At 63.0% G+C, this 20902-nt stretch overlaps 1 protein-coding gene across 3 annotated transcripts in view; it reads left to right on the top strand.

Moving 5' to 3' along the window:
- The first annotated feature begins 308 nt into the window (after positions 1-308).
- Positions 309-20902, top strand: part of STAB1 (stabilin 1) — a 26734-nt gene continuing 6140 nt past the window's right edge. For 2 of the 3 annotated variants that reach the window (XM_055343177.1, XM_055343175.1), the window contains exons 1-46: positions 309-487; positions 4544-4680; positions 5042-5157; positions 5412-5497; positions 5570-5639; positions 5937-6032; positions 6331-6441; positions 6618-6814; positions 7057-7187; positions 7359-7486; positions 7779-7867; positions 8083-8220; positions 8362-8505; positions 8685-8747; positions 9031-9144; positions 9229-9282; positions 9512-9592; positions 9996-10154; positions 10562-10624; positions 10861-10956; positions 11153-11239; positions 11713-11824; positions 12278-12464; positions 12575-12668; positions 12780-12938; positions 14458-14553; positions 15102-15197; positions 15334-15381; positions 15557-15687; positions 15852-15963; positions 16348-16425; positions 16507-16605; positions 16718-16816; positions 16969-17100; positions 17255-17383; positions 17561-17617; positions 17850-17933; positions 18619-18814; positions 18920-19015; positions 19111-19156; positions 19244-19320; positions 19539-19664; positions 19836-19909; positions 20062-20136; positions 20366-20488; positions 20795-20842. In XM_055343177.1, the coding sequence (XP_055199152.1) occupies positions 407-487; positions 4544-4680; positions 5042-5157; positions 5412-5497; positions 5570-5639; positions 5937-6032; positions 6331-6441; positions 6618-6814; positions 7057-7187; positions 7359-7486; positions 7779-7867; positions 8083-8220; positions 8362-8505; positions 8685-8747; positions 9031-9144; positions 9229-9282; positions 9512-9592; positions 9996-10154; positions 10562-10624; positions 10861-10956; positions 11153-11239; positions 11713-11824; positions 12278-12464; positions 12575-12668; positions 12780-12938; positions 14458-14553; positions 15102-15197; positions 15334-15381; positions 15557-15687; positions 15852-15963; positions 16348-16425; positions 16507-16605; positions 16718-16816; positions 16969-17100; positions 17255-17383; positions 17561-17617; positions 17850-17933; positions 18619-18814; positions 18920-19015; positions 19111-19156; positions 19244-19320; positions 19539-19664; positions 19836-19909; positions 20062-20136; positions 20366-20488; positions 20795-20842 (4815 nt within the window). In that variant the 5' untranslated portion in view covers positions 309-406. The remainder of the gene's footprint in view (positions 488-4543; positions 4681-5041; positions 5158-5411; positions 5498-5569; positions 5640-5936; positions 6033-6330; positions 6442-6617; positions 6815-7056; positions 7188-7358; positions 7487-7778; positions 7868-8082; positions 8221-8361; positions 8506-8684; positions 8748-9030; positions 9145-9228; positions 9283-9511; positions 9593-9995; positions 10155-10561; positions 10625-10860; positions 10957-11152; positions 11240-11712; positions 11825-12277; positions 12465-12574; positions 12669-12779; positions 12939-14457; positions 14554-15101; positions 15198-15333; positions 15382-15556; positions 15688-15851; positions 15964-16347; positions 16426-16506; positions 16606-16717; positions 16817-16968; positions 17101-17254; positions 17384-17560; positions 17618-17849; positions 17934-18618; positions 18815-18919; positions 19016-19110; positions 19157-19243; positions 19321-19538; positions 19665-19835; positions 19910-20061; positions 20137-20365; positions 20489-20794; positions 20843-20902) is intronic. The other variant, XM_055343176.1, reaches the window with a different exon arrangement.

The raw sequence follows: 20902 nt of genomic DNA, 5'->3' as shown, positions 1-20902 counted from the left end.
ACAGCCTCCGAATGATACAGGCCGGGCTCGCAGGCAAGGGCTGGGCAGTGGTTTGAACTGGAGTTTGCCCCCCACCCCCTGCGAGGCCCCAGGCTTGCGGCTGATGGTGGGCCTGGGGGCAGCGATGCCCGGAGGAGGGCCTCGGGCCAGGAAGCCCCGAGCAGGGCCCAGCCGACCACGCAGGGGTCAGCGGCCAGCACCTTCCCTTCCGCCTGCAGCCTGCTGATAGCAGGAGGAAATCCTGGCGGGTTCCTGTGGGGGTGCGCTGGCGGGGCCTCCGGACTGCTTTTAAAGCGACTGCCCGCCCCGGCCCGCCCGCGCGCCCTGTGCCTGCCTTCTAGAGCTCATTCCCCACACTGGCTGCCCTGACTGTCCTGGACGGCGCGCCTGCCAGCCGCCACCAGCCATGGCAGGGCCCCGGGGCCTCCTTCTGCTCTGCCTCCTGGCTTTCTGCCTCGCAGGCTCCCACTTCACCAGGGGGCAGAAGGTGAGTGTGAGCCAGTTGCAGGGGGACGCGGTATCCAGGCCCTGCTGGCCACTGGTGGGAGCAGGGAGGGAGTGGACACAGATCGGGCACAGGTCTGGGGGCACAGAGGGCAGCCGCTCCTTGTCTGTCCTCCGAGCAGGACCAGAGGGCTGGGCTGTGGTGCCCACGTCCGCAGGCTGAGGTGCGTGTCTAGCTGCCTGGGCCGGCAGGGGTGTGTTGGCTTGCCCTCCTCCCACCGTGCTCAGCCTGCCAGCCATGGAGTGTGCGCCGGCATCCCAGGGCTCCCCAGCCTGAGGTCGAGGGGGACAGAGGCAGGCCCATCCTCCCGCTCTCCCTGCCCAGACTGAGGCCCGGTCTCTCTGTGACCCTGACCTGCGGACTGGAGATAGGATCACCCCCCAACCCTGGAGGGGCTAGCAAACCAACAGACTCACGTGGAACACACATGTGTGTGTGCCTGTGTCCGGCCCCAGGGGTGGAATGAAGTCTACTCCCCCCCAGTCTCTGGGTAAACAGCAGCTAACAATAACACCCTCAAACCCGAGAGCTGCACACCCTGGGCACACGGAGGCATTTTCCCCTGGAATCTTCACGACCCCTGGGCAGTGGGTCCTGTTCTCCACCTGAGGAAGCTAAAGCCCAAGGATGATGGAGACAAAATAGTCCAACACTGGAGCCGGGCTCCCGACCACTGCCTGTGATTCCCCAGAAAAAGGGTCCCATTGTGTGGCTGTCAGACCCATGTGTGCCAGCCACCTCCCAGCTGCCGATCTGCAGGCCTAAGCAGGCCCCGGAGTGGGGACACCATCCCCACTGGAGCTTCTGGAAGAGCCTCCCCGCTCCCCCTCGAGTATGGAGAGAGTTGCCTGGCCAGAGCCTGCCTGTGGCTGAGTGTCCCTGCCCTGTGAGGCCAAGTTCACCTGACACTTGGGGCAGCTGCTACTGCCCACCTATCACTAGTAGATGGGCTGAAGTACAGAGAGGAAGCTCCTGCTGGGACCCCACTGCCCGGCAGTGCCAGGTCTAGGTTGGGGATGGGCAGGTGGGAAGCTGCGAGGGTGACCGTGGTGGTCGAAGGGCCCAGGGTTCTAGGCTGTGCTAGGCTTTGCAAGTGGATTCTTACTCCATCCCTGTAAGAGCAATGGAAGGAATTTCAAAGGTCCGCCACCTTTTCCTCGTCAGAGACCTGTGCTCTGACCGCCTCTCAGCCCATATTCTAGGGCTGAGGCTCTGCCAGCTGGGGCCAGGCAGATGGCCCAGGGGTGCCCGTGGACAGGGACGAGGCAGTGCCAGCCTTCTCTTGCAACTTCACTCAGCCACCCAAACCCTCCCAGCACCCCCCTGTAGCATAAGGACCTCTCTAAATGCTAGGAAACTGAGGCTCCAAGGGGTCGGGATGACCTCAGGGTCACACAGCTAGGGAGCAGCAGAAGCAGGGTGCAAACACAGGCAGGTTCAGGCAGTAAGTTAAGGAAGGCTTCCTGGAGGAGGAGGGTGGGGGACAACCCCTGTCCATTCAAAAGACTTTTACTGGGTGCCTCCTCTGTGCAGGTGCCGGTGGAGCCTGTGGTCTCAAGCTGGGCTGTGGAGGGAGAAGGCAGTGACCCAGGCAGGGGAAGCAGATAGGGGAGGGGGAGCCCATCCCTCTGAGGGAGTCTGGGTTCTGGGTGCCAGCTTGGGGGGATTTATCCCACCTCCTCACAACAGGCTCAATCCCTCATGTCTCAAACTTCCCCAGCAGCGCCTGTGTCTCTGTGGGAAGCAGACGCTGCAAAATCAATTCTGGATTGGGGCAGCCCCGAGATGCCCCTAGGAAGAAGGGAATCTGATTCAGCACTGGGCTGTGACCCAGAGGGACCAGCGGCGAGACTGCGGGGGAGGCTGGGATGCCCAGGAGGCCGGTGCTCCTTCTAGAGGGGCCCAGGGTCCACCCCCAGTGTGCTCCCCCGTGAGAAGTCAGATTTGGCTGCTGGCTTATCCACCCTTCACCATGTCACACACATTTCCCAATGTGAGAGTCTCAGAAGTGAGCGCGTCCCTGTCGGGACAGGAGGCTCCTGCCCCCTCCTGGGCTCACCTTCCCACTCTCTCTCTCTCCCTCCATCCGTCCCTCTCTCTCCTACTCCCTTAGCCAGGCCTGGCCGTTCCTCTGAAAGCCGGTCCCCGAGCCGGCAGTGGCCACCCTGGCTGCCGGGCCTGCCTGGCCAGGTGGCCTCAGGGGTGCCATTGCCCTGAGCCAGCAGCTGCCCAGCCCTGAAGTTACCCAACTTCCTAGACATTCCCTGGCTCAGCAGAGACGGAGCCCCGGGGTGGGGAACGAGACCACAGCACTCAGCCGCACGGCTGGGCCTGAGGCGCTCTCGGCAACTTCCCTCTTTGCAGACCGCAGAGGCAGGAGCAGGAAGGGCCAAATCTCAGCAGCAGAGCCAGGCCCCCGGGCCTCGTGCTCACCAGAACGTGCCAGGCCACCTTCTCCTTTCCTCTTGCTCCGAGAGGCCTCGAGTCTGATGTGTTCTAGGAAAGCCATGTCCTGGCCGCACGCCCTTTGAACCGCAGTGTGTTTAGCATTTTTCAGATGAGAACATCTTAGCTTCTCTAGCCCATGCCCCAGGCCCCCGCAACCTCTTCTCCATCCGCACGCACCCCCTCCGGCCCCTTCTCCCACTTACGACCGAGACTCGACTCGGGCTTCCCTTCCTCCAGGGCACAGGGCTGCCGTCCTTGGGAACGTTCCTTGTTGCCATGAAGGCAGCTCCAGGGACAGTGGACTTGCAGGGGCTGTGGCAGGCCAGGCACTGGGACCACAGGCCTGGGGTTCTTGGCACCCGGCACCCTTGGGGGACGGCCTCCCCCCCACCCCCCCACCGCTACTGCTCTCCCGCAGCAGCCAGAGGCCCGTTTAAAACAAACCTGCTGCCTCACCTGCCGGCCTGGCCGGGCACCTCTCCTGGTCTGCTCTCTGCCTCGGCACGCGTGGCCATCTGCTCCTCCCACTTGGCTTTTGCCAGCTCTTGGGCATCTTTCAGCCCCAGTCCAATGGTCACCTCCCCGGGAAGCCGCCTGGGTCTTCTCTGCTCCCTCGCCGCTAGCACTGCCCGCCCGACGATGGGCCCCGGCCCCCCGGGTCCGGGCTGGTGGGGGGGCCTGGGGTCGGGCGCAGGACGGCACGCGGGTCCCCTTGCACACACCCGCTGACCTGGCCTGCCTCTTAGGTGTGGGGCTGGCTGCTGGGTCTCTGCTGTCCCCGCGCTGGGGTCAGCGGAGCGGCCTCGGGCCTGTGGGAGGATCCTTCGCCAGCAAGGTGGGGACATGCTCAGGACAGAGCAATGACCAGAGGCCAGCCCTGTGGTGTGATCCGCCTGTGTCTGGGAAAGGAGTCACTATGCTCCCCCAAGCAGCCTCTGCTGTGGTATTTAATGTTTATTTTTCAGGGGGAGGGGATAAGGGACACTAGGGTGAGAGTCCACTTCTGGTCCCTGACATACCCAGTCCTTACTTCGGTGGTTTTGGGTCTGGGGTTCAGTTTCTACATCTGAATGGGCTAAGGCAGAACAAAATGCTGGGCTCTCTTCGTGTCAGGAGGTATAGACTCTGAGGCTCCTAGGCATGTGTTTGCGGCCCTGGGCAGAAGTACATGGCTCTTGGGGCGCCCGGGTGGCTCATTTGGTTAAGCATCTATTCAGCTCAGGTCATGATCCTGGGGTCCTGGGATGGAGCCCCCTGTCTGGCTCCCTGCCCAGCAGGAAGTCTGCTTCTCCCTCTCCCCCTCCCTCTGCCTGATGCTCCCCCTGCTTGTGCTCTCACTCTAATAGATAGATGAAATCTTAAAAAAAAAAAAAAAGTACATGGCTGTGGACATAGGAACACACTGTGGCAGTGACAACCTGTGACAGGCAGGTTCGCCTGTCTCTCAGGGCCCTCCTTGTCCTCACTGCTGAGGAAACAGGCAGGAAAGCAAGACCTGGAGAGAGGTGCTGGGCCTTGGTTCAATCAGGACAGAGTCAGGACCGGGGCAGGGGCCAGACTCCTCACTCTAACCCCCCCTCTGTGGCCCAGGTGCGATCCAGGCGCTGCGACGTGAAGACTAAGTTTGTCACTCACCTCCCCTGCACCGTGTGTCCCGCTATCAAGAGGCGGATGTGCCCCACAGGCTGGCTTCGGGAGTTACCGGAGAAGATACTGCGGGACTGCAGGTGCGGGTCCCTGCCTGCGTCCCTGCCCGCTTCCAGGAGTGTCCTGGGGGGGGTGGGGGGGAGGGCGGGCGGTGTGTGCAAGGGGGAGCCTGGCAGGCCTGGGCGGTGAGGGCAGGGGCTCACTTACCCAGGCGGCTGTTGGCCACTCGGGCTGGGGGCAGAGCTAGGGAGGAAAGAAGAAGGGGGAGTGGGGGCAAGTGGTATTTACTGAGCACGTACCGTGAGCTGGGCCCTGTGCTCAGCTCTGGAGCAAGGAGAGAGAGCGGAGGTAGATGCAGAGCACTGGGACCGCATGGGGAGGCTGGGTGGGGGGCTGCAGAGCGGGAGGCCCTCCTGTCACCCTGCCCACCTTTGTCGCCAGCTATGAGGTGCAGCTGGGAGACTCTTTGGTGTCCATGAGAGGCTGCAGCCTGGAGTGCTGGAAGGATGTGGTAGAGAAGGCCTGCTGCCCCGGCTACTGGGGGTCCCAGTGCTATGGTACGGGGTGGGGGCCCCAGCCTTGCTCCCCATACCCCGGCCCAGGCTCCCTCTCTGCAGCATCTGCCCGCATCTCCCTCAGCTTTCTCAGGAACCGGGTCCTTAGTGGCAGCCAGCACAGCTCTGCTGCCCGGCTCCGGCTGCCCCGGGGAGGGCCTGGCTGCCCCGGGGAGGGCCTGGCTGCCGGGAGCTGCTGGGGGCAGGGGCGAAGCGGGAGTTCTTCGGGGCACAGCTGAGTTCTGGGGGGTCCACAGAGTGCCCGGGGGGTGCTGAGACCCCGTGTAATGGCCACGGGACCTGCCTGGACGGCATAGATGGCAACGGGACCTGCGTCTGCCAGGTAAGGGCCTGGAGGGGCTGGCGTGGGGGGCAGTAGAGGGGCGCGCACTGACCTGGTGCAAATCTCCGCCAGCAAAACTTCAGTGGCTCGGCCTGCCAGGAGTGCCAAGACCCCAAGTGGTTTGGGCCCAACTGCCAGTCAGGTGAGTGCTGACAGGGCAAGGGAGCAGGGCCACTGCCCATGTGGGGGCCCCAGGAGACCTAGTCCATGGGGCAGCCCCCCACAGCCTCCCTTCCAGCCACTCAGCCTCACACTTCCCCTCCCGGGACACGGGCTCTGCTTCCTCAGACCTCCAGCCCTGTGCTTCTCCAGAGCCCTCTGAGCCCCCAGGCGATGCAAGGTGCCTCCCTTGGCTCCCGTCACCCCCACGGGAGCTGAGTTCTAGAAATGCAGAAATGCAGACTCAATGTCCCTATGCGTCCCTGTATGTCCTGCCCAGTGTGCAGCTGTGTGCACGGCGTGTGCAGCCGTGGACCACTTGGGGACGGAAGCTGCCTGTGCTTTGCTGGATACACTGGACCCCGCTGTGACCAAGGTGGGCAGGGCTGCTGGGGTGGTAGGTCCTCAGTGGCCAGAGGAAGAGAGGCCAGTAGGTGGGGGATGGGGCCTGAGCCTCAGGGGCCCTCTGCCCACAGCCTAATTATCTTTCGGAGTAGGAGAGGCACACAGCTGGTCAGGGGAGGGAGTGTCATCTGAGAGCTCCACTGCCCAAAGGCCCAGAGAGGGCGAGGCTCTGGCCGGAGTTACACAGCAAATTGGGCAGAGCATCTTCGCACCTTTGCTCCTCCCAACCTGGAGCCCTGAGCCCCCACAATACCCTCCTCTCCACTCAGAGCTGCCGGTCTGCCAAGCCCTGAACTGTCCCCAGAACTCCCAGTGCTCCGCAGAGGCCCCCGCCTGCAGCTGCCTGCCTGGCCACACCCAGCAGGGCAGAGAGTGCCAAGGTGAGTCTGTGGCCTGGAGGCCAGAGGCCCGAGCAGGGGCACAGTCTGGCTGTTGACAGCAGGTACAATGTGTCCCTGAGGGAAGGCCTGTCCCAGAGTCTCCATCAGCCTGCTCACCTCATCTTTGGGCTCCTGGGTGCCCAGCTCACTTGGGTTCTCTCTCTCTGCTCTGGCAGCCCCTAACCCCTGCTGGCCATCACCCTGCTCCCCATTGGCCCAGTGCTCGGTGAGCCCCACAGGGCAGGCACAGTGTCGCTGCCCCAAGAACTACTACGGTGATGGAATGGTGTGTCTGCCCCAGGACCCATGCACCATCAACTACGGTGGCTGCCCCCGCAACTCCACCTTGTGTCTGTACCAGAGACCGGGCAAGGTGAGCCGGGGCCCTGGGTCAGGCCTGTCCCATGGTCCACCCACCCACACTAGCTACTGGACCCTGGGAAATCATGGGCCTCCTGGGAGCCTCAGTTGCCCCATTTATTAAAAAATGGGCAAAGGACGGCAGTCTTCTTCTCAGCGGGTGGTGTGGTGGCTGAGCATAGCTTTATGGGTACGAGGGGTGCTGGTGGTTCTCATGGTCGTGATGTCACTTCCTTCTCCTGCCTGGGGTCCCAGGTCTCCTGCTTGTGTAAGCCAGGCTTGGTCAGCATCAACCACAATGCCTCTGCGGGCTGCTTCGCCTACTGCTTCCCTGACTCCTGTGACCGGTCAGCCACCTGCCAGCTGACCCCCGATGGGAAGACCAGGTGGGCACGAGGGCTTCAGGGTGGGCACTGGGGGGCAGGGCAGAGAGGGCGGGCTGGGCAGGGGCGTGTATACAGCCTCAGCTCAAGCACCCTATGTGAACAGGTGGGCAAGGGCCAGGAGGTGGGGACTGGCCGCACCCCCGGCCCTGACCAGTTCTACCCTGTCCCTAGCTGTGTGTGCAAGGAGGGCGAGGTAGGGGACGGGCGTGCCTGCTATGGACACCTGCTACATGAGATACAGAAGGCCGGCCAGCTGGGCCTGGTGCTCCTGCGGCTGAAAGTCTCCCTGGCCATGCTGGGTGTGTGACCCCCACCACCTGCCTGTGACCTTGTCCCTCACACTCCAGTCCTGGCAGGGAGGGAGGGGCAGACCCCTGTAGAGATGCCCTATTCCTGTGCCCAAGAACTGTGGGAGCAGACTGGGCTGGGTGGGGTACATGACTGGCCGTGTGAGTGGGCACCCCCTCCCTGATCCCCATCTACCCTAGACCCAGCCTCAGCCCAGTGCCCTCCACCCAAATCTCCACATCCTAGGACTGATGCCCGAAGGTTTCCCAGATCTGTCCTGATCCACCCTCTCCTGGCCCCCAGACCAGGGCTGCCGCGAGATCCTCAGCACGTCAGGCCCATTCACCGTGCTGGTGCCGTGGCTCTCGTCCACCTCCTCCAGGACCATGAACGTAAGCCCCGACTCCTCGAGGAGCTTGCCGCCAGCCCTTGCCACCTCCCCAGACCCTGCCCCAGGCTTTAGGGCCCTGAGAGGATCCTCAGTCCAGACTCTGGGGAGCTGGGGCCTGGGAGGCCTCCCGTCCCCTCTGTTGCTGGGGCAGGGGTGGCACAATGACCCGCGGCCACCCCGGGTCTACTCAGCATCCTGGTCCCTTTGTGCCCACAGGTATCCTTTGCCCGACAACTCTGCAAACAGCACATCATCGCAGGGCAGCATGTGCTGGAGGAGCCAGGGAGCCAGCAGACACGCAGGTGGTGGACGCTGGCGGGCCAGGAGATCACGGTCACTTACAACCGCTTCATGGTAAGGAGGGCTGCCTCAGCCCGGGGACCCGAAGAGTCCTGTTGGGGCCACACTGCCCGGGCAGAGGGGCGGATGTGGAACGGAGCCTCGGAACAGGAGGCTGGCATGTGGTGCATGTGAGCCAGACGCCTTGCATCTCAGCAGAAATACACCTACAAGTATAAAGAGCACCCCAAGCAGACATTCACCATCCATAAGGCCAACTACCCAGCAGCCAATGGCGTCTTCCACTTGGTCACCGCCCTGCAGTGGCAGCCCCCACCAGAGCTCCCTGAGGACCCCAAAGTAAGCCAGCGTCCTCCCCTCTCCCTACCTGGGGCCACTGGGTGACCTCTGACCCACACAGGGTGCCAACAGTGGGCCAGGCCAGTTCCAGGCCAGGCTGGAACAGACCCTCCTCCCTTCTGGGGCTGAACCGGCCACCCCCTCTTCTCTGGGGCTCTCATGCTCGTTCCTTGCTACAGAGAACCATTGGCCAGATCCTTGCCTCTATGGAGGCCTTCAGCCGCTTTGAAACCATCCTGGAGGTGAGTTTGGGGGAAAGGTCCCTCTGATCTTTTGGGCTGAGACCCCTCAATGCCCCACCGTGATCTGGGGCTCTCCAGTAGCATGGGGCCCTTGCACATGTCCCCACCCTAAGACCTATTTGTCACCATCCTGGGGTTCTGTGGTAGCGTGGACCCATTGCTTCTGTCTCCCACTTACTCCTCACGGGCGTTCCCTGCAGGCCAAGGGTGGCAGGGCCCCAGCAGGGCTCAGAGGTGGAGGCCGGCCACAGAGCCTCCCTGAGCCTCCTTCCCACTGCCACAGAACTGCGGCCTGCCCTCCATCCTGGATGGGCCCGGGCCCTTCACAGTCTTCGCCCCAAGCAACGAGGCCGTGGACAAGTTGCGTGACGGCCGCCTGATTTACCTCTTCACAGCAGTAAGCTCAGGGGGCTGGGAGGGGTGGGGGAGATGGGGCACCAGGACCTCCACCCTCCCCTGCCAACCCTCTCTCCCCGGCCAGGGTCTGTCCAAGCTGCAGGAGCTGGTGAAGTACCACATCTACAGCCATGGCCAGGTGAGAGGCTCTTCTCTGGAAGGGCGACCGGCCCATACCTGCTGCTGGGCTTTTGGAAGTTTGCCTGGAGGTCCCAGTGTCCCTCCCTCCTCTCTCCATCCATTTGGACTCTCCTAGTGCAGGAGAGTCTGGGCACCACAGTGGTGGCTGTGAGTCACCTGGGCAGGCCTGTGGGGGGCCCTATGCCGTGGCTAGTGCCTGGCCCAACCCCACCCTCTCCTATACCCAGCTGACCATCGAGAAGCTCATCTCCAAGGGTCGGGTCCTCACCATGGCAAACCAGGTCCTGGCTGTGAATATCTCCGAGGAGGTGAGCTCCACAAACAAAATCTGGAATGAATGGACCAACGGAGGGGCTGGCGACGACTGGCCAGTTGTGTAGCCTCTTTCAGACCTGGCTTTGTGCTCCAAGCCCCGTGGACGGCAGGCCCTGGTGGCGCCACGGGGGAGGCAGGATCAGATCCCTCTCCTGGGGCCCCACAGCCTGGGAGGGCTTCAAAGACCTGGAGGGTGGGCACGAGCGTGTGGAGGGTGGCACTCCACGTGGCTCAGGGCCCAGAGGCTGGAGCAGTTCTGCTAGAGCAGGAGGCATTGCCAGGGAGAGGGAAGCGGAGATGGCGCACAGGCCAGGCTGTGGGGGTACAGGTGGCAGCGGGCCCGGGTGTCGCCCAAGGCTGGCCGGGTTGTGGGTTGTACACCGGACTCTGCCGCAGGGGCGCATCCTGCTGGGACCCGACGGGGTTCCGCTACGGAGAGTGGATGTGCTGGCTGCCAATGGCGTGATCCACATGCTGGAAGGCATCTTGCTGCCCCCGACCATCCTGCCCATCCTGCCTAAGCACTGCAGTGAGGAGAAGCACGAGATGGTGGCGGTGAGCACACGCCACATGGTGCCAGCTTTCCGGGGGGCCCAGCGCGCTGCCTGTTGTCCTCCAGTGGGCGGGCAGGCTGCCAGCGAGCGGCCCTGGGGCTAGGGCCTGGGCGAGACCCCACGCACCCACCTGCCCTCCGCCAACTGCCAGGCCTCAGTGGTCCTGTTGATCATTCCTTCCAGATGACTCCAGCCTCTTCTGGGCCTCTGGCCCCGCCTTCTGCTACGATTCTCACACTCCACACTAAGCTCTTCCCCACGGCAGGGCCTTTGCCCTTGGCTTCCTTCTGCCCTGGCCCTCCTGTCACCGACTCTCTCGTACCTGAGGGCTTGGCTCCTGCTGCTTTCCTAGGGTCTGCTGACTAAATGAACCATGACTAACTCTGCCCACCCCCCCCCCCCGCCCAGGGCTCCTGTGTGGACTGCCAAGCCCTGAACACTAGCACGTGCCCCCCCAACAGCATAAAGCTGGTGAGTGGCCCTCGGCGCAGCCCTCGCGGCTGCCCAGTGAGTCTTCTGCCCTGGATCAAGGTGGGGAGGAGGGGCTGTGAGACTCGGCTGGGCTCAGAGGCACAGCCCCTCCCGGGCCCACTAAGGGTAGGGGTGTGGGATCCAGAACACTGAGGTGTCCCCGGACCAGGGCTGTCTAGCAAAGGGGGCCACTCAGGACCCACACCTGCTGAGTGGCTTTGCACGGCCCGCCCCAGGACATCTTCCCCAAGGAGTGTGTCTACACCCACGACCCTACTGGGCTCAACGTCCTGAAGAAAGGCTGTGCTAGCTACTGTAACCAGACCATCCTGGTGAGCGCGGGCATGAGTGGTCATTGCGTGGTGGCCCGGGGCCTCCCCTCTGGGGCAGGGCAGGCTGCCTTCCTGGGGCAGCTGTGTTGCACCCCTGAGGGGCTTCACCTGGCTCTCAGGTGGGGCGTGGGAGCAGCAGCGGCCTGGGCAGTGGGGGTGGCAAGGCCGAGATGCACCCTTGCTTTGTCTCTTACAGAAACCTGGCTGCTGCAAAGGATTTTTTGGGCCCGACTGTGCCCAGTGTCCCGGGGGCTTCTCCAACCCCTGCTATGGCAAAGGCAACGTGAGTCCCCCTGCCCCAAGGGGAGGCGTGTGAGTCAGCCGAGGACTCCCAGTGTGTCTGAGCCGAGCCTGCCTCTCTGGCCTCCGGTTTCCTACGTCCAAGCAGTGGAAGCCGGATCAGATTGTTTTTTGTGTTTTATTAAGAAATGATTAAGTAGGTGAATTTGGGCACCTATTTTCCTAAAGGTTATTTGTCGGTGGTTTTCTTGTGTGTTCTGTTTTTGCCACTTTGTAATATCAGGGCTAGCAGAGCCAGGGATCAGCACAGGAGTTGTGGATTTCTAGGTTGAGCAGAAGTCACCCAGGAAGCTTCCAGGGCTGGGTGTCTTTTGGGAAGCCAGTGATTTGGAGGTCTCTTCCAGGGTGAGGTCTTTCAGGGGGAGCAGGAGCTGGCCCGTGGAGGGTGAAGGTGTGCGGGGAGGGGATGAGGACAGTTCTTACCCCATGACCGGTCCTGCTCCCCACCACCTCCAGTGCAGTGATGGGGTCCAGGGCAATGGGGCCTGCCTCTGCTTCCCAGACTACAAGGGCATCGCCTGCCACATCTGCTCCAATCCAAACAAGCACGGAGACCGGTGCCAGGAAGGTGGGTTGTCCTGGCCCATGCTGCCCGCCAGGGAAAAAAAGGGTCTGCTTGGAAGCAGGGCTGGGGACTCCCAAGGAGACTAGAGCCCCAGGAGGAAGGGTGAAGGCCAGAGGGAGGGGAGGAGACTTTGAGAACAAAAATAGATGTCTCCTTCACCCATGCCAGGATGAGAGCTGTGGTTAATCTAAAGCATGCAGGATTTAGGTCGGATATATAGAAGAACCTTCTGATGGTTTAGGGGCAGGGCAGCTAGACAGGGGTGGCTGGAAACATCGAATGGCCCCCTTGCATTTCCCCTGCCTGCCCATTGGGCCTGGGGTGGCCTCTGGCTTTGTGAAGTCACGTCCGGGCTGGCTACCATGTTCTGCATTCTCAGCATCCCCTCAGCTGCATCCTGGCTCTCAGCCAGCCCTGCCCTGCCTCACTTTACCCATTCCTGTCTCCTCCCTGCAGACTGTGGCTGTGTCCACGGTCTCTGTGACAACCGTCCAGGCAGCGGGGGTGTGTGCCAGCACGGCACATGTGCCCCAGGCTTCAGCGGCCGCTTCTGTAATGAGTCCATGGGAAACTGTGGGTCCTCGGAACAGGCCCAGAACTGCCACCCACACGCCCGCTGCGTTAGCCAGGGGGGCGTCGCCAGGTGAGCGCTCGCATTTCCTCTCTGCCTTGTCCGTGGCAGGGCTTGTCGGTTCATCCAGCCTCTGGCCTCTTCCAGAGGCTCACTGGAGGCCCTTCGTTCACCTGCCCCAGGTGTGTCTGTCTTGATGGCTTTGAGGGCGACGGCTTCTCCTGCACGCCCAGCAACCCCTGCTCCCGCCCAGGCCGTGGTGGCTGCTCAGAAAATGTCAGTCTCACTGTCCCCTCCCTGAACTCCTGAACTCCTGACCCAGGGGGGGAGGGGGGCTCCCTTTCCCTCAGCCCACTGCCCTGGGTCACTTGACTGTGGCTCTCACAGGCCGAGTGTGTCCCCGGGGCCCTGGGCACCCACCACTGCACGTGCCACAAGGGCTGGAGCGGGGATGGCCGCGTCTGTGTGGCCATTGACGAGTGCGAGCTGGATGCAAGAGGCGGCTGTCACGCCGACGCCCTCTGCAGCTATGTGGGCCCCGGGCAGGTGAGGCACGGTGGGCCTGAGGCAGCAGCGGTGGGGGTGGTGGGGGCTTTGTTCCAGGGGACTCTCACCCCACCCCAGCCAGTTTCAGGAACACCCACTCCAAGAACTCTCACTCAGGGTCTCAAACTCAGGCACAAGTGAGAACCCAGGACTAAGAGGTAGTGTCATTCAGTCTAGGAGCAGCCCAAGTGTGCTGGGGACAGCACAAAGGCCAGGATGGCTTTAGGGGAAGCCACATGCCAGCTCTAGGCCAAGGCTGCTTTTCCCCAGTCAGAAGGCTGGGGCTCCATCCCTCAGGGTTGAGGACTCTCACCCTTGGAAGCGGGTCCACGGGGCCTCCGCTCTACCTCCCCAGGGCCACTGTCTCTGACCACTGATTCTTTCATTCACTCGTTGGGTTCCCACCTGGAACCGGGAGTGCTAGTCCCTGTTTTAGGCTTAAGAATGGGATGCTGAGCAAAGCAGATGAAGACCCCTGCCCTGGGTGACGGGGGGAGTGACACCTCGAACTCTCTGGACTGCTGGACAAGCAGTTGTGGAGTTTGCAGCCTCAGACTTCAGCCACAGAGTCTCAGCATCTGGAGGGGTTTTCTTCGTTTTTGTTTTTTTTAAGGTTTTATTTATTCATGAGAGACACACAGAGAGAGGCAGAGGCACAGGCAGAGGGAGAAGCAGGCTCCACGCAGGGAGGTCGATGCGGGACTTGATCCCGGGATCCCAGAACCAGGATCATAACCTGAGCCAAAGGCAGATGCTCAACCACTGAGCCACCCAGGTGCTCCGCATCTGGAGCTTTTCGTGTGAGGCACATCAGGCCCACGACCCCACGGACTGGGCAGCACTCGAGTATCTAATATGCCAGTGGAGAGGCCAGGCCTGGCTGGCTCAGGGTCAGGTGTGCAGGCACCTGCCCCGCGATGGCTGGGACTGCCTGCCTGCAGGGCCTCTGTGGTGAGCCCGGCTGGCCATGAGGGCTCGCGCTCCCAGCTCCACGAGGAGCTATGCTGTTCTAGTTGCGGAACCAAGGACCAGGACAAGCAGGTTGAGATGCCACCCCCCCTTGCTGACAAAGGTGACTGAGGTCTGGGGAGTGTCACCAGTCACTCAGCTGCAGTGGGGACAAGTCCTGGACATGGCACTTAGCGGGAAGGCTCAGAGCAGGGTGGCAAGGTCAGAGGTGGGTCTGTGCTGCCATCCCTGGGGCCAGTCCCACAGACACCTGCCCGCTCACCTCCCACTGCTGGCCTCTCTCAGGTCTGAGAGCAGAGGGGTACCAAGTCCCCACAGATGCTTCCCTGCCAACGCCATCGCTTCTCTGGCCTCTTCTCGAGAGCCAGGTTCCCCTTAGGGCCTCCGGTTCCTGGTCTGGAGCGGGGTTCTCTAAGGATTGGGCTGGGAGAAGCTCCCCGGGTCTGAACAAGCCTCCCCAGGGCGCAAGACTCACAGAGAGTGGGGGAGTGGAGGAGGAGAGGGTGGGGACCCCTGGTGAGCTGAGGCCCTCTGCTCCCAAACTCTCCAGAGCCGGTGCACCTGCAAGCTGGGGTTCGCAGGAGATGGCTACGTGTGCAGTCCTATTGACCCCTGCCGGGCAGGCAACGGTGGCTGCCACGACCTGGTGAGGGGCTGAGGGGGGCCCCGGGGGAGGCTCTCTGGGTGTCCCTATGGCCAGGATCGGAATCTTTCTAAGCCCCAAATCCAGACCATGTTGCCCCTTCACCCATAGGACAGAGCTTCCTCTCGTAGTTAAGGCCCCAGCCCCTGCCCTGCCCCTTGCCCCCTGCCCCCAGCCCTGCCCCCAGCCCTGCCCCACTCCATGCTCCCTCTGCTCTGACCCCACTGCGCCTCGCCCATGTGTTCCCAAAGGCCTCCCAGCTAGCCCCTCCTGCTCTCAGTTCGGGCCTCTGCCCTGTGCTTTCCCAGCCCATCTGTCATGATGAAGTGGGGTAATTCACGTCAAATGCTCAGTGATCTCAGAGAGCAGGGCCAAGCTTACCAAAGGAGGCTGGCTGGCTGGCTGGAGAGACAGACCGTGGGGCCGGGTGGCAGGACAGGCAGACGGCAGGAGGCTGGGTGATGGGGGTAAGAAGTAGGCTGGGCGCAGTCCAGCTTGCCTTCCGGGTACTGAATGGGGGACCCTGTCTCTTTGCCCCGCCCCCACCCCAGGCCACCTGCCGGCCAGTGGGGGGAGGTCAGCGGGTCTGCACATGCCCCTCTGGCTATGGGGGTGATGGCTTCAGCTGCTATGGAGACATCTTCCGGGTGAGTGGGTCCCAACACTTGGAGGGGGCATCCTCTCATGCACCTCGGGTGGGAGGGACAGTACTCAGGGTCCTGGTGAGGAAGGGGCTTGGGTCTGTCCCTAGACTGATGACCTCCGCTCTTTCCCTCCCCTTAGGAGCTGGAGGCAAATGCCCACTTCTCCGTCTTCTACCAGTGGATCAAGGTATTCAGGGCACAATACTGGGGTTGGGGCTCAAATCCAGGAGGCCTCTGGATGCAGAGGTGTCACATAATATCTCCAAGAGCTGGAGGTGGGGGCAAGCCCAGAGGCTGGGAACAAGGCATCTCAGGTGGCTGCCTCCAACACTCCTCCTGTCCCCCTGTCACCATGCGCACAGAGTGCTGGCCTCACTCTCCCTACTGGCAGCCGAGTCACAGCCCTGGTGCCCTCTGAGTCTGCCATCCGTAGGCTGAGCCCCGAGGACCAGGCCTTCTGGCTGCAGCCAAGGGCACTGCCACAACTGGTCAGGTGGGCAGCCAGGGCAGGGACCTGGGGCGGGTGGGGGGAAAGAGACTTCTGTGCGAGACCCTGTCTCTCCCCGAGGTTCTCCTCCTGGCTTGTGTCCACCTCTTGGGGCGGAGCCCAGGCCCAAGGCTCTGCTGGTTACACTCACCCGGTTCCACGCCCCACAGGGCCCATTTCCTTCAGGGTGCCTTCTCTGAGGAAGAGCTGGCCCAGCTGGGTGGGCAGGATGTGGCCACCCTGAGCCCGACCACACGCTGGGAGATTCACAACATCAGTGGGGTACGTGGTGAATTCTGGGCAGAAGAGAGGACGGTGCAGGGCCCAGGAGGGCACTTGAGTGACCACTAGCTCCCCAGACCAGGGCCCCCGGGGATGAAACTGAGATCCCCTGGACTTGCCCAGGGCCAGCAGAGGGTGTACTCAGACCAGTGTCTTTGGGCCAGCAGTCAAGTCTTTATCTGTGTGTGCATGTATACACCTGCCCCTTTTGTGCAAGGGCCCTGGTGTGGGTGTGTGCGGCCGTGGTAGGTTCTGAAGGTGTCTGGGCCAGGCTGGGGGCCACCAGGAGACGCCCACGTGCCCAGCAGAGTCTCTGTTGGTGCTCTACCTCCTAAGTGTCCGCCTGTGCCTGCCCGTGGCTGAGCTCTGCTTGCTGCTTTCCAGAGGGTCTGGGTGCAGAACGCCAGCGTGGATGTGGCCGATCTCCTCGCCACCAACGGTGTCCTACACGTCCTCAGCCAGGTATGGCCGGAGGGGTGTGTGCGGGGCGCCGCCTAGGCCGCGGGGCGCTGGCGTGCTCACCGGCTCTGTGCTCCGCGGCAGGTCTTGCTGCCTCTGCGGGGGAGCGTGCCGCAAGGCCAGGGGCTGCTGCAGCAGCTGGACCTGGTGCCTGCCTTCCGCCTCTTCCGGGAGCTGCTGCAGGTCAGGACAGGGGAGAAAGGGAGGGAGGGAGGCCTGGAGGGAGGGGGCTGACTCAGGGGACGGGTCCCAGGGTGACGGTGCCCATCGGTGACCCTGGCCCCTTGCCCTTTAGCACCACAAGCTTGTGTCCCAGATTGAGGCCGCCACGGCCTACACCATCTTCGTGCCCACAAACCGCTCTCTGGAGGCCAAGGGCAACAGCAGCAGCCTGGTGAGGCCACGGTGACGGGCCGCTGGAGGCGGGGAGGGTGCAAACCTCAGTGAGCCCCCCTCCCACGGCAAAGGGACGCGGCGGGTGGAATGTTCTGTCCTGGGCACTCGGTAGTGGAGCCCCTGAGCTTCTCGGTCCCACCCCCCTGCCAGGATGCAGATACCGTGCGACACCACGTGATCCTGGGGGAGGCACTCTCCCACGAAGCCCTGCAGAAGGGGGGACACCGCAACTCGCTCCTGGGCCCTGCCCACTGGCTCGTCTTCTACAACCATAGTGGCCAGGTTTGCAGGGGTGGGGGGCTGGGAGCCTGCAGCCTCTGCTCCAGAGACCACTCATCCTGGGAGACCCCTCCCGAACCCCTCCCCACCAGCCTGCAGCCCCAAGGTGAAGGTATAATGTTGGGGGGTGGACTCAGCCTCCCCCTGCACCCCTCAGCCCGAGGTGAACCACGTGCTGCTAGAAGGCCCCATGCTGGAGGCCCCTGGGCGCTCACTGTTTGGCCTGTCGGGGGTCCTGACTGTGGGCTCAAGCCGCTGCCTGCACAGCCACGCCGAGTCCCTGCGGGTAAGAGGCTGAGGCCCCGAGGGAAGAGCTGGGCGGGGGAAGGGGGCTGTTCAGAGCTGGGAGGTGCTAGCTGGCCTGGCTGGCAGGGGGGCCCTGGACAGGGTGGTAGTGGAAGGAAGGAGGGCTTGGGGGCCCCACCCCAAGAGCACCTGACGCTCTGCCCTCCTCCCACCCCAGGAGAAATGTGTAAACTGCTCCCGGAGATTCCGCTGCAGTCAGGGCTTCCAGTTGGAGGTGAGGATGAGGGCTCAGCACTGGCTCTCTGCTCTGCAGGTGTCTCAGCCCCCAGGGCCACCCCATCTCCCTGCTAGAAGGCCGGGGGCCCAGGCTGGCCTGTCTCCATCCCTCCCTGGCCTGCTGTCCTGCTCACCTGTCACACCCACCTGTCATCTGCCTGTTTCCCCGTTCTTCGCCCTGCTCCTGCACAAGCTGCAGACTGAGCCCTCTGGTCTGTCCCCTTTTCCAGAACACCCCCAAGAAGAGCTGTATTTACAGATCCGGCTACTCCTTCTCCCGGGGCTGCTCTTATACATGTGCCAAGAAGATCCAGGTTTGCCTTGCAGCACCCCCACCCCTGAGTCTGATCAGAAAGGGGGAGGTGGTGGGGCAGCCTGGGTGGCTCAGCGGTTTAGCGCTGCCTTCAGCCCAGGGCGTGATCCTGGAGACCCGGGATCGAGTCCCGAGTCCCATGTCGGGTTCCCTGCATGGAGCCTGCTTCTCCCTCTGCCTGTGTCTCTGCCTCTCTCTCTGTGTCTCTCATGAATTTAAAAAAAAAAAAAAAAAGGCAAGGGGGGTGGGTGGGAGTGCAGGCCCAGGGTAGGAACCTGGACTAGATTTCAAGAGCGGAGGCAGGGCTGGGGTGCCTCACTAGGGTGAGGCAGGCAGAGCAAGGGCCCAGAGGAACAGGTCTGAGGTCAGTGGAGCCAGTCTCTGTCCCCCTGGCCCCCCCCGGGGAGGGGAGAAGGAGAAGGGGCTCAGCCTGGACTCCATCAGGTAGGCCCCAGGGGCAGTCCCCCAGCCTGAGGCTCTGTTTCCTCACCCTGCCATGAGGCAGGGGGGCGGCGGGCGGGGTGGATTGTAGAAGGTAGCCCCCGGTTTCCCTGGCTCCTGCTCGCTCCATTCTCTGGCTCTGTGGCCTGTCCCCCACGCCTCCCGCCCTCCGAATCCCCTCCGCCTCATCTCCCTCCTCCCTACATCTGGCCCTTGCCGGGCCTTCCTCCACCGCCTCCCCACAGGTGCCCGACTGCTGCCCCGGCTTCTTCGGCACACTGTGTGAGCCATGCCCGGGGGGTCAGGGGGGTGTGTGCTCGGGCCACGGGCAGTGCCAGGACCGGCTCCTGGGCAGTGGGGAGTGCCGCTGCCACGAGGGTTTCCATGGAACGGCCTGTGAGATGTGCGAGCTCGGCCGCTATGGGCCTACCTGTGCCGGAGGTGAGCCCTGAGTGGGGGTGGCCGAGGACAGCGGGTGTGGGGACAGCCCCGCCGGGGCAGGCTGGAGGCTCTGGGCAAACCTTGTCCTTCCTGTCCCGCTCCCAGTCTGTGACTGTGCCCACGGGCTGTGCCAGGAGGGGCTGCAGGGGGATGGCAGCTGTGTCTGTAACGTGGGCTGGCAGGGCCCCCGCTGTGACCAGAGTGAGTAGCCTCAAGGGGGAGAGGTGGGAGACTCCTGGGGAGGTGGCTCCTGGGTCCAAATGACCAGAACCATCTTCTACACCCTCCTCTCCCAGACATCACTGCCCCTCAGTGCCCGATGAAGTGTGACCCCAATGCCAAGTGAGTGAGCTCCACCTGGGGCAGGGAGGTCAGCGGGTGGGGCCCAGGTCAGGCTCCCAGGCTCACCTGCACCGCCCTCCCTCCCAGCTGCATACAGGACTCGGCTGCGGCCCCGGCCTGCGTGTGTGCCGCGGGGTACTCGGGCAACGGCATCAACTGCTCAGGTCAGGTCATCCTGGTGCTCGCGGTGCCCACTCTGAGATTTTCAGGGACTTTCCCTGCAGAGCCCTCCCCAGGCCTTCTGGGTCTAGTTTCTATCCCAGTCCCATCTCAGGTCTTACCCTTCCCTCTGACCCTTTCCGTTCTCCCATGCCCTCCTCCCTTGCCCCCATGCCGTCGCTGGGCCTGCTCCTCACAGCTCTCTGGGATCATCTACCCCTAGAGGTGGACCCTTGTGCTCATGACCATGGGGGCTGCTCCCCCCATGCCAACTGCACCAAGGTGGCGCCAGGGCAGCGGACATGCACCTGCCAGGATGGCTACACAGGAGATGGGGAGCTATGCCAGGGTAAGGCTGGGGTCCCCACCTTGCATGTACGTGGGGCCAGGGGTCTGGCTTCAGTGTTGTAAGACTAGGAGAGGCTGAGGGGCTCACAGGGACCCTGACAGCATGGTGGTGACACCTGAACGCACAGATGAACGGAAGGGCCACCTCTCACGCCAGCGTCTCTCCCCGCAGAAGTCAACAACTGTCTCATCCACCACGGGGGCTGCCACATGCACGCCGACTGTATCTCCACAGGCCCCCAGCAGGTCAGCACAACAGAGGTGGACACTGGGGCTGTGCCACTCCTTCATGGGTGGGGGGTGCCCTCAGACCAGGCAGGGGAGGAGGAGCTCCTTTTGTCCAGGGCGCTGGCCTGGTCTTGGGTCCCAGCAGCCACACTGATCAGAATTTGGGACAGGTCTCCTGCAGCTGCCGTGAGGGTTACAGTGGGGATGGCATCCGGACCTGTGAACTCCTGAACCCTTGCTCCCAGGTCAGACCCCAGCCCTGCCTCATTTCACAGGGGAAAGGAACTTAGATGGGAGCCAGATCTCCCTGCCCCGTTACGGTCTCTGAGGGTGAGCCACCCCCACCCCCAACAAGTTCAAATCTGACTGTTCAGGAGCAAATGGGGCTTTGGGGGCTGGACAAGGGTCTTTGTGGCCCCTAACCCAGAGGAGTCTGGGAGCCACTGATGTCTCTGTTTCCTATCCCCGCCTCAGAATAATGGAGGCTGCAGTCCCTATGCTGTGTGCAAAAGCACAGGGGATGGCCAGAGGACGTGCACCTGTGATGCGGCCCACACCGTGGGTGATGGCTTCACCTGCCGCGCCCGTGTCGGCCTGGTAATGATGCCCAAGTTGGACCCCTGACCCAGCCTTGGTGATGACCCCCATGGGCCTGACCCAGGATATTGGTTAAGACTCCAGATTTGATCCTGATCCTGGCCTTGACCATGACCCTGACCCCCTGACTCCACCTGGGCCTGACCCAGCTATGATCCATGAAGCTAATCCTGAACCCAGCTCAGACCCCCGGCTTTCCTTTCCTCATCTCTGCCTTGGCCAGACCTTGGGCTGCAGGTGCTGGGACAGGCACCAGGCCCTGAATGGGGGCCACCCAAAATCTGAGCTGATCCTCGCCCCCCCCAGGAGCTCCTTCGGGACAGGCATGCCTCATTCTTCAGCCTCCACCTCCTGGTAAGTGACCAGCTGGCTTCTAGTTCTTCAGCCCGGCCCGGGCCTCTCTGAACTGCAGGT

This window comes from Nyctereutes procyonoides, unplaced genomic scaffold (assembly GCF_905146905.1).
Source record: "Nyctereutes procyonoides isolate TBG_1078 unplaced genomic scaffold, NYPRO_anot_genome, whole genome shotgun sequence".
Lineage (NCBI taxonomy): Eukaryota > Metazoa > Chordata > Mammalia > Carnivora > Canidae > Nyctereutes > Nyctereutes procyonoides.
The sequence above is the reverse complement of the archived record's forward strand: the minus strand, read 5'-3'. Positions and strand labels throughout refer to the sequence as shown.